The 12,443-nt window shown below is 37.3% G+C and overlaps 1 protein-coding gene across 1 annotated transcript in view; it reads right to left on the bottom strand.

Moving 5' to 3' along the window:
- The window catches only part of LOC107591649 (cytoplasmic dynein 1 intermediate chain 1-like), an 85,121-nt gene that overhangs the window by 36,824 nt on the left and 35,854 nt on the right, over nucleotides 1–12,443 (bottom strand). Inside the window, exon 12 of the mRNA XM_016280868.1 lies at nucleotides 1,454–1,546. Within this exon, the coding sequence (XP_016136354.1) occupies nucleotides 1,454–1,546 (93 nt within the window). The remainder of the gene's footprint in view (nucleotides 1–1,453; nucleotides 1,547–12,443) is intronic.

The raw sequence follows: 12,443 nt of genomic DNA, 5'->3' as shown, positions 1-12,443 counted from the left end.
AAACCTAAACAAACTCGCCCACATTCTTTTTCCTGACTTCCAACAAGCCTTGAAGGTAGTTAAGCCAATTAGAAGGGAGATATGGGCATAAAAACCACAAACAAACAATAAATGAATAAGCAAATACATTAGCGAACACAAACAGCTCTTAGTTCTTCTTTCCATAATGACAACACGCCCAGTTTTTCTCCTCCTTTTTTGATGTTATTGCGTTTCTCCATTTTCTCCCAGACTATTAGGGGCCCGTCCCTTTGATCTGAGCCCACTTGATTTGCGTGCCTTTTTTGATGACTCATAAGGAAGACAAAAGCGAAATATAAAGCATTTTAAATACAACAGACTAATTTTAACACTATAATAAAAAAGACCTAATTTAGTATTTTTTTTTAAATATGCCATGTTGTAGAATTAGAGTATAAAATACAGTGGTTTCTGTATATAATATAATATTTGGTAAAGGCATGTTGCAGCATTAGGGCATAAAATACTGTGCTTTTTAATAAGAAAATATAGTAATAATACTTGTAATGATTTTATTATTATGAACAAAACATTTTTAATTTAAAGGTAAGTATAAAAATTATCTTAAATCCTTGGTCTACAAAAAAAATTTTGATTATTTATATTGCAAAAGTTATAATATTTAAACATACTTTTCATATATTATATGAAATGTTAATAAATGAATGAATTAATTAATAAATAAATAATGCTGTTGTTATTATTATTAAAAACCATTTTGCTAAAACAGAGGAAGGAGTTCTTATTCACTGTTTCTGGTTTTTTAGGGAGATTCAGAAGTTTTGGGCTATGGTTGAAAAATAACTTAATGTTATTTTATCTATTAATATTGGCTGTGGTCCAAAACATATGTTGCTTGGAATATATGATGACATTATTGTAGACAAACATAAAAAGACACTTTGCAAGTTCCTAACATTTTGTGCAAGAAAATGTATTCTTTTGAACTGGTTAATGGATAAAGCCCCTTCTAGGGCACTATGGCACAGGGTTATACTGGAATACGTACCGCTAGATTACTTAACCTGTGCTTCTTATAGTAAGAGTGCTATATTTCATAGAAGATGGGACCCATTTTTAATATATATGGGCTTAGATATATCCTCTATTCTTATTAGAGGGTTTGTTTAATGAGGTTTAAATATGTGAGATGTTGGAGTACAAATGTGTAAGGCATATTGTTGGTACGATTATGTCAATATTTCATTTCATTCTCAAATTGATTTAATGGAGTGGTGAGTCATAAATTATTTTTAGTTTTTTTTTTCTTGTTCGATTTTGTTATGTTTGTAATGTTTGAAAATGAATAAATATATATATATAAAAAATATAAAAAAAAACATTTTGCTTATGTAAGTATCATTTCTGTCTTTGAGGACAAGGGAGGTTTCATAAGATTTAGCTAAGCAAACACACTCACACCCATTCTTACCTTCCTTTGTGTCCTTGCTTTCTTCCTCCTCCTGCAGGTCATTTTCTGGGCCAGCTTTCTGTTCTGTGACCTCTTCTTCCTCCTCTTCATCTTCTGAAAGGACACACAAAAGGTCACATGAGTTTCTGTTCTATGACACCTGCCAAACTTCACTGCCTCCCTGTGACCCAACCTGAGACCCAGACTCTTCCATAATAATAGCTTACAGATCTTCTGTACCTGACATACTGACTCATTTCACAATCAGACTCTTTACTAATCAGACGCACTCAACTCGATGCTTGTTTTGGATCAACACGGCCTGTTGTTTTTTTCGGTTCGATGTGGATTTGCACAGCTGCATTTTCACAGCTGAGAGCTCTAGAGAAACAACACACTCAGTTAAAAGACATTTCCTTCAGGACCCAAAGAACATATGTGCTACACGTGTGCATGCGTTTGTGTGAGTTTATGAATCCAGAGGTCCGCTCATGAAGAGAGGCACAGATACCCCACAGGAAGCGGAGCGGGTGAGTGGCGTGGCCTCTTTCTGCACTCAATCAGCCCCCCCCCAAACGCCTGCCCCGGGGCCCCCCAGACCCTGAAGACTCACCCCTTAATTAACCTAGTCACCTCAGTCAAAGACCCAGCCTTGCGCTACCCACTTTCAGCCACCTGCTACGCCATCCGAAGCACTGGGCATGTGTTCCTAGCCCTCTCCATTACCCTGTCCCATGCCTGCAGATGGCGAGAAGGATGACGCTTAACACCCTCACAGGCACCTGTAGACGGGGCACACACACAGTCACGCTAGCATACACACAGAGCTCTGTGGGATTGTTTTCTTGTTGAACCCCAGTGGCAGAGGTTAATTATCTGGGGTCGGGCTGACAATGGGTGCCCAGTCTGCAGAAGGAAGTGATCCCATCGTGCCAGACGTGTTGCGGCTGACTCTCTTAACACCAGTGTATTTGTGTTCACACCAGTCAAGGAGGAGGCAAGGGCCTGGAGGCACGCTTAACAATGATTTAAGCATTGCAAGAATGCAGTCGCTTACATTGTTGTGAATTAAGCTGTAGTATGACAGATTTGCCACCTTTATTGGGGTTTAATCTCAAACAATAATGTTTTTTCCTATATTTATCTATATCCAATACTGCTTAAAAATAGGGTTCTGGAAGGAAAAATTTCTTTCTTCCCCCCCCCATAGTGAAAGCCACTTAGAAATATTGTACAGTACCATTCAAAAGTTTGGGGTCAGTAAGATTAAATTTTTTTTTTTTTTTTAATTGACCAAAACTGACAGTAAAGACTTTTAAAATGCTACCAAATATGTCGATGTTAAATAAATGCTGCTCTTTTGAACTTTCTATTTTTCAAAGAATACTGAAAAACATATATCCACAAAAATATTAGGCAGCACAACTGTTTTCAACATTGATAAAAATAAGAAATGTTACTTGAGGACCAAATTACATATTAGAATGATTTCTGAAGGATCATGTGACACTGAAGACTGGAGTAATGGCTGCTGAAAATTCAGCTTTGCATCACAGGAATAAATTACATTAAAATAAAATTAATGAATGTTAGAAACCATATTTAATTGATGTTCCACTAAGGTCCGCCTCAGTTACTGTTGCTAACTCAAATAACTTATAACTGACTCTGCAACATTATGGCAGTATTATTGGATATTTTTTTGTAAACTTTCCTTTAAAACTATCCAAACACAAAGACTGTCTATAGATTTACATTTTAAAAAAAAGAAAATGGTGAACGACAACAGTTGCTAATTGGTCAGTAACTTTTTTTAAAGTCTGGGCTTAAACGAGAGGTGATTTCTGAAACAAACAAAAGTGTACTTCCCTTCTTCAAGCATTGATTTTATTTGCTTAAAACTGAATATGATGTACACCTTGACTAAGTAAGCAAACAAAGCACATTTATTTACTCTTAAAATACAAATACTTTTTTGGTTTGAATCAAATGTGCATAGATAGAATATACTCTATGTTGAATTCATAATAATGAATGTTTTGTGTTAATACAGTATGTACACACTTTGAGTTAAATCCATGGCACACTAGCATAAGCACAGAGACAATTTATTCCCCAGAGGTTGAATGTGGATCACTGATGTGAGTCAAGTCTGGCCCGGAGCAATTGTGGTTTAGCTGCTGAATATGACTGAGCTTCTGAGCCAGAGACCAGCGGGGAATAGAGTCCTTAGACCCCGACAGGCAGCCAGCCAGCCCAGGCCGACCACACCACCATGGACTGCTCTGGCCTTGTTTCTCTTTTGCTCTCATCTGTTTTTACCGCAAGACGAAGAAAGAGCCCTGCCATTCATTTTCAGTTTGTTCCTTTTCTCTGGGGCCTGACAGAAAATAGCACAAGCAGAGAACAGGACACCTCTTGCATACCAGAAATCCCACATGCTAGACACACTATGTCAGAAGGTTTTGGATTGGGATGTCCAAGTCTGGAGGAGGATGTGACCTGATATGACCAGGTCTAGAGGAAAGTCATTCGCAAGATGTGTTGACCACACAGACGGGGGATAAAGCAACAACAACCCTGATTCATGGTTGTGGTCAAAAGGTTTGCAAACAACGTTCAAGAGGTTTGCAATATATCCGCAGATCCCTGTGGCTTTTTGGCCAAAGCATGTTTTCGTGACACCCCTTATCACTCTGAAAAACATCAGCACTGTGGGCCAAAATTCAGTGAGGGAACTTTCAAGCCAATTTGTAAATTAAACTATGACCTTTAATTCATTTATAATGCATCTGACCTTCCTATCCTAGTCAGAATGTTTATTTGCGCTTCCCATGAGGTGACAGCAACCAGCATGTCATCAAGGAATCGGTTCGAAGTCTTGAAAGTGAAGAAGAGAAGGATAAACGAGACAACTTTAACATACTCTACCCTGGTGCTTAATAGGGGTTCACTCAGTGGGAAGGAACATTATGAACCATCTACCCTGCTCGCCAGGTTGATGAAACTGTGGACCTGCCCTGCAAGGTATTGACATCCCCCCCCCCCGACTTACCTGCCTTCAATCTCTTCTCGGTTTCCTCAAGCTGCTCAAGCAATTCAAATCCACCGCTTGTCAAGCTGCTAGTCGTAATGACCAACACAGCAGCAGCACTCAATCAAAATACGACTTCCATCCTTAAAATCACTAGCTTATCTCAGGGTGTAGGACTCATGACACCCAAACTAATTAACTGCTTAATTAGGTAACAGAAATCGCTATTTGTGCAATGGCTGGGTGCAGGGTATGTGAAAGATTAGTTCTGGTTATCACATATTAGAGTAGCGGTGGCAACATTTGATTCGTTATAGAGAGTGCGAGAGAACGAATTACTCTGAATGTGGTAAGGATGATCTTAGCTCTTTCCGCTCTAAAGACACTGCACGCGATATACCAGGCACAAATGGTTCACAGATGGACGTGGTCATGGAAACATCAGTGCTGAAGGAGAATTACGGTGCACTTGTCAGGCTCACACTACCATACAGTTTTCATGATGTTAAAGCATCTTAAACTGGTTTACTTGAGATCAGTAATCCTTCTAAACCAGCAGTTCTGAAGGCCCCCAACAAACTATGTTAACTGAACTATAACTACTAATATATACAGTATATATATATATAAAATTAACTATATTACCAACAGAAACTGGGAAACTAAGAAACTGTCAATATACAGTGGGTATGGAAAATAATCACATCCCTTTAGAATAATTATATGTGACCCTGGACCACAAAACCAGTCATAAGGGTACATTTTTTCGAAATTTAGATGTATACATCATCTGAAAGCTGAATAAATAATCTTTCCATTGATGTATGGTTTGTTAGGATAGGACAATATTTGAGATACAACTATTTGAAAATCTGGAATCTGAGGGTGCAAAAAAAATCTAAATATTGAGAAAATCACCTTTAAAGATGTCCAAATGAAGTTCTTAGCAATGCATATTACTAATCAAAAATTAAGTTTTGATATATTTACAGTAGGAAATTTACAAAATATCTTCATGGAACATGATCTTTACTTAATGTCCTAATGAGTTTTGGCATAAAATAAAAATCTATAGTTTTATAGATTTATAGCAGTATTTTTGGCTATTGCTACAAATATACCCCAGCGACTTAAGACTTGTTTTGTGGTCCAGGGTCACATATTTTGTTGCTTTGCAGCCTGAAATAAAGACGGACACAGTTGTTTTATCCAGCTTTATTTATTCAGTGCAACTTATAACATCCAAGTGAGAGATATAACACCAACATGTCAGGGAAAAAAAAACAATCACTGAGTTGGAAAAAGGATCACCCCCTTGTGTCAGTATTTTGTTGAACCACCTTTTGCTTTAATTACAGCCTTTAGTCTGTTGGGATACGTCTCTGTCTCTACTAACTTTGCACATCTAGACTTTGCAATATTTGCCCGCTCTTCTTTGCAGAACTGATCAAGTTCAGTTAAATTTGATGATTACCGTTTGTGGACTGCAGTCTTCAAGTCATTCCACAGATTTTCACTGGGGTTTGAGTCTGGGCTCTGACATTCACCTCTTTCTCCTTCTGGTCAGTTTTGCTGTGTGCTTTCGGTCATTGTCATGTTGGAAGGTAAACCTTCTTCCCACTGACAACTTTCTGGCAGAGGGCAGCAGATTTTCCTCAAGAATTTTACGGTATTTTGCCCCATCCATTTTTCCTTCTATCCTGACAAGTGCTCCAGTCCCTGTTTCAGAGAAACCCCCCATAACAGGATATTGCCACCTCCATGCTTTACTGTAGGAGTGCTGTTATTTGGATGGTGAGCTGTATTGGATTTATCGTTTGGTGTTGAGGCCAAATAATTACATTTTCAATCATGTTGCCTCAGAATCTTCAAGGTGTGTTTTGTCAAAGCTCAGTCGTGACTGCATGTGGCCCTCCCATACAAGCCACATTTGTGGAGAATTTGTGATATTGTTGTCACATGCACACAATGACCACTCATTGTCATAAATTCCTGCATCTGCTTCAGAGTTGCTGTAGGCCTCTAGGTCGCCTCTCTGACCAGTTTCCTCCGGCTCATTCATTCAGTTTGGAGCGATGTCCTGATCCAGGGAGGGTCTGTGTTCTACCAAATACCTTCCACTTCTTAATAACAGACTTCACTGTGCTACTAGGCATTGATAAACCTTTGAAAAAAAAATTGTATCCATCTCCTGACTGTGCCTGTCCACAACTTATCCTTTTAGATCTTTGATGGGTGCCCATATAGTTGATTGTTTGCTTCAGTTGCACTACCAAGGACTGAAATGCTCCAGGAAAGCTCTTTTCATGCTGAGCTAATCAAAATGACCACAGCTGATCACAACTGAAAGTCAAATGGCTTTGTGTGCCATTGAGAAAGTGATTAGCTGCAACTGATTGAGATTACAAGTCATTTTTAGGAGGAGGGTGATCCTTTTTCCAACTCAGTGATTTTTTTATTATTATTTTTTAATAAAAAAAAACAAATTCTGACATGTTGGTGTTATATCTTTTAACTGGATGCACTGAGTAAATACAGCTGGATAAAACAAAAACTGTCCATCTTCATTTTAGGCTGCAAAGCAACAAATCTGATTATTTTAAAGGGGAGTGATTCTTTTCTATACCCACTGTAAGTTAATTATATTCATTGAGGGACAAAAAAGATTTCATTACATTTCACATTTGATTTTTTTAAACATTTTAAACAAAACCCCTTGGAAATTTGCTAAAGCCCCCTAGTGGGCCCTAGCCCTCTGGTTGAGAACTAGTGTCCTAGACTTGAAGAGAAATGTTTTAATTCAATTCAAATACACTTCTGTAGCACTTTTAATACGTTTCTAAAATCACGTATTGTGAAATAATAAAATATTCATTATTAATCTTATGATTTCTGTCTAAAAACAGTAATATAAAAACAGATTAAATATGCTAAAATATATGTGAATTAAGTTAACATGTTAACAAACCTTAAAATATAATAAGCTATAATAAAAATTATTTTATTAAAATAATCGCCACACAGAAGAGTTCTGAGCACCTTTACAACAGGCACATATAAAAGACTATGGTGGTGAAAAAATGAAAAAAGCGAGATAAGATGCCATTGATTAAACGGAAGGAGGATGCGACTCAGTCTTTCATCCAGCATTTTAATGGACCAAGCTGCACTGCTCCAGGTCTCTGGATTGGGATATGGAGCTGATTAGACAATCAAAAAATCCCCTCATCTGACAAGTGGGGATTTTTTCTGTCAGTGAGGGGGTGGAGGGTGTTTGTTTTCCTCAGGGCCTCTGAAACACAGAGAGAAATTGAACTGAAGGGCCGAGGGTATTTCCATATGGAGCATGAGACACGGTAGGGAGGACACCCCTACTGCCCACCATATTGACACATTGACACGCAAGTATATAAGACACACTTTCAGGCCTGCATACATGTGTCTTGCTTTTTTAAGAAAAAGTACATACAGACATACCCAATTTAGGCTTCAGAAGTTGGGTGTCACGCAGCCTGCAGACCACAACAGAGGCAGAGCACTGAGGAGGCGGCAACAGGAACATGAAAGAGGCCTGTAATGTGGAACTGGCACGACAAACTGAGCATGACACAAACACTATCAATCTACTGCACTCCTGAACGGCACATCAGTCAGAAAAACGTCCTTCAAGTCACATCCTTACACAATAATGGACCTCAGTAAGGGCAGATTGAATATGACACAAATGAGAATGAGGCAGTGAGGCTGTGAGTCCCTTCGATAGGTGTACTATAACCTTGCATAAACCTGCTGGGGAAAAACAGCAGTACAGTCATGGCCAAAAGTTTTGGCAGTGACATAAATTTTGTGTTTTGCAAAGTTTGCTGCTTAAGCTGTTGTGGTGTTCATTCACATTGTTTCTAGATTATTGCGTATAGTGATCAGATGCATTTTAAATAATTGCTAAAAGCTTCATTGGCCAAAAAATTTACTTTTCACAAAAAAACTAATTTCACTGTTTTTTGATCCTGACACAAAATGACCAGCTAACATTAATTGACTAATCATATCAGCAGCACATGTGAAAGTATGAATGAGTACTAGTCAGGTGAAATCATACTAATTAGATTATAAGAGCAGACTGATTGATATAAAAGGAGTGAAGAAGTGCTTCCAATCATTGTGTTCTTGTTAGCAATGGTTACCTTTAAAGAAATACGTGAGCAGCACATGTGAAAGTATGAATGAGTACTAGTCAGGTGAAATCATACTAATTAGATTATAAGAGCAGACTGATTGATATAAAAGGAGTGAAGAAGTGCTTCCAATCATTGTGTTCTTGTTAGCAATGGTTACCTTTAAAGAAATACGTGACGCTTTGCATCAAAATGGCCTCACATGCAAGGAAATTGCTACAAAGAATATTGCACCTGAAAGAACCATTTACCGGATCATCAAGAACTTCAAGGAGAGAGGTTCGCCTGCAGTGGAGAAGTCTTCAGGACGTCCCAGAGTGTCTAGCAAGCGCCAGGACTGTCTCCTCCTGAGGAATCAGCTGGAATCGTGTCACCAGCAGTGCAGAGCTTGCTCAGGAATGGCAGCAGGTTGGTGTGAGAGCATCTGCACGCACAGTGAGGCCAAGACTTTTGTACAACGGCCTGGTGTCAAGAAGGGCAGCAAAGAAGCCACTTCTCTCCAAGAAAAATGTCAAGGACAGACTGAAATTCTGCAGAAAGTATAAGGATTGGACAGCAGAAGACTGGTGCAAAGTTGTAATAATGCAGGGAACCACTCATTATAAATATCCTAATTGTGATATTTTCAGAAATAGAAGTCGCGTTTTTTTCATCTGAAACGTGCTGCGATTTATATTCCAAAGCCACTCATATAATGCAGAAACACTCAAGCAAGCAAAACGCGCGCAACATGTGCACGTATTTGTAATGGTGCAGAATGAGAGGGACAAGTCGTACAGCCTAGCGCATTTCACACAGGCTGCTAGATTCACTTTCACCAGAAAGTAGTGTATGCCTACGGTTGAAAATAAATTATATTTATAGTGAATGCCCCTACAAATGGTCTTATTTTTACGATTTAGTTTTAATCCAAATGATGCATGCTAAGTGAGTGAACATCAAAGATCACACAACAGAAGTGTGCTCGCTCTCTATCTCTCTCTCCCTCCCTACCGTAAAGTAACTTGTGCATTGTTTTACTTACTTGTTTTTTACATATCCGAACGAACTACAAACTTGCCAGTGATGTCTGTGAGAAAGGTATATTCACTCGACAAGCACGCACATCTGTGCCGTCGCGAGCTCAATCCACTCAGCGTGATTTGCTTATCAGCTCGCGCACATCAGCTATACAGGCGTTAATACGGAATGTTTAACATTATATTCATTGCATACATATACTTTGTAGACATCCTTAATCTCGTATAACTCCATTCTGCTGTCTGTTGTTCTGTTGTCGGTGTTTCTTTGTCTGAATATGGCACTTATCACATGCTGTGTGGTATTGGCGTTTGGTATCGGGGCATTTTAACGAGTACGAGTACGAGTACAGGAGCTCAGTATCGGGCCCTAATGCTGAATGCATTGTCTGTGACATGCATAAACATAAATGTAACAAATTCAATCGAAAAATGTCAATATTAAAATAGCAACAGGAAAAAATTCACATCAAACTGGACTAAGCCATGATAATAGATTCCGCACACGCTGCAGTCTGCAAACTGTGACCCATCCAGCCAACAAAAGCTCTTCTCTTTCCTTTTCCCGTCTCTCTCACTCAGACACACAGAGAGAGTGCCAGACTGTCTTGTGAAATCAGATGGGAAAAAGCTGTGGAGAGAGTACTTGTACTCCTGGCTACTTGCTCATCAAACACACGGAGCACAAGCCAGAGTGGAGTCAGGTCCTTGAGCTGACACTCTCCACGGCCCCCTGCAGCTGTGTGAAAGCCCATGGCTGTGGATATAGTGTTTGCATTTCATAACTAAAACCACACGAATGGGCAACAAACCAGCAATACTGCTTCCACCCCTTCAGCTACAATTCAGAAAGAAAAAAATAGAATTACTTAAAGTCCAAATAAAACTGCAAAAGTAAAGTCATCTCTTATCCCCGGTACTCTTTATACATATTATATATATATACACACTTATATATTTATAAATATATATATATACACTTATATATTTATAAATATATATATATATATACACACACACACAAAAATTTTTGTGTGTCTGTATGTATATATACAATTAAAAAAGTTATTAAATATTTAATTATTTATTTAAAAATATAAATACTATAAAATGTGTGTATATATTATTTAAATTATTTATTTACATCTCTCTCTACATACATACATAACAAAATTTATATTGCTTGTATATTTTTTCTATAAACATTGCATTGGATTTTTTTTACGATTCTGAACATTTTCTACTATAACATGCCTTATTGTGACCACACTATACTATAATTTTTTACCTCATTTACACTTTATTATCATTTATTTATGTGCTAAATTACTAATTGCACTGCTAGTTAGTTGCTGTATTTCATTGGTTCTGTACATGTACTATGCAAAAAAACAACAACAATAACTTTGAATATAATCTAATAATAACGACTAAAACATCAGAGAAAAATAGATGAATGACTCAATATAGCTCAATGACAAATGGTAGAGAAAATGCTAAAATGCACTGAATGCAGCTCATCAAACCATACACATAAATCATAGCACCCCTTATCTTTCTTCTTCCCTTATGAAGCCCATTCTGAGGTTCTTCAAAGTTTGCTGTTGTGGCAAATAATGCTTTGACTCCTTACTGGAAAAGCAACTTCACATTTAGGCACGGCCTTTTGTTGGCTTTCTTCCTCATCATTCTCGTTTGTCATCATTATGACATCATCATGACAAACGGCTGAGATTGATCATGAAGTCCTTTTTAGAGTACCGCTATCTTCTAGCTCAAGGCCACGAATCACAGACCTGCCTTCCCCTCAGAGAGCGAGACAGCACTCTGGGGTCTGGAAATGTTCAGAGCCGGGCGAGATAAAGAAAGCCAACACTTTGAACAGATATCTTCTCAAAAGCGCTGCTAACGTGCACAGGAAATGTTTTAGATTTGAGATTTTCAAGTCTTGTCAGATTGGACTGAATATTTAAAATAATGTGTTGAGGAAGTTACCACCTCCTTACATTTCTTACAGTTTCTGAGATTGTATTTCACTAATGTATAATAATTCCAACTATTATAATGGAACTTTATTTTATCATGTGTAAATCTAATCTATTCTATATATAATTTCAAGAGTAATTTAAAAAACGCTATCTATTGAAATGATTCACATTTTACTTTATTTATTACCATTAAATACAATCAGATTTGAATACCATTTGGCATTTGGTCCTTTTTGTATCTAATTGCAACATCCCCTCTAATACCAACAATTAATTTTGACGTCCAAATCAAAAGAGAGTAAATTTAACAGTATCTCAATGCAAAAATAATGTGTTAATGTGTAAATAATTCTATAGTTAATTGTACAAAATCATTTCAAGAGAAATTTTAAAAACATTATTTCTATTGAAAATAAACATTTAACCTGATTTATTGGCAGTCCTTTGACAGTAAAACAATATAAAAATACATACTACTGTACATATTTTAGATTAAACTTTCGTCATATTTGAACAGTTAGTCTGTTTCTATTGGACAGCACTCTAATTACTAATCAGAAAAGAAAATGATACTTAGCTCATTGTTGAAAAAACAAAAACATTCCAAACCACTAATTCAAACAATAAGAAAGAAACTAGGTACTATTTTAGACAGACAAAGGCAGGGTTACATTAACCATCTGACCAAACTAAACAAACTAGTTTGGCTGTACTTTTTAACAAAACAAAAAACTACTGTACATATTTTAGATTCAACTTTCCTCATATTTAAACAGCTACTCCGTTTTTATATTT

Source organism: Sinocyclocheilus grahami, unplaced genomic scaffold (assembly GCF_001515645.1).
Source record: "Sinocyclocheilus grahami isolate Dianchi unplaced genomic scaffold, SAMN03320097.WGS_v1.1 scaffold144.1, whole genome shotgun sequence".
Classification (NCBI taxonomy): domain Eukaryota; kingdom Metazoa; phylum Chordata; class Actinopteri; order Cypriniformes; family Cyprinidae; genus Sinocyclocheilus; species Sinocyclocheilus grahami.
Note: the sequence above shows the minus strand (reverse complement) of the source record. Positions and strands in the feature narration are given on the sequence as shown.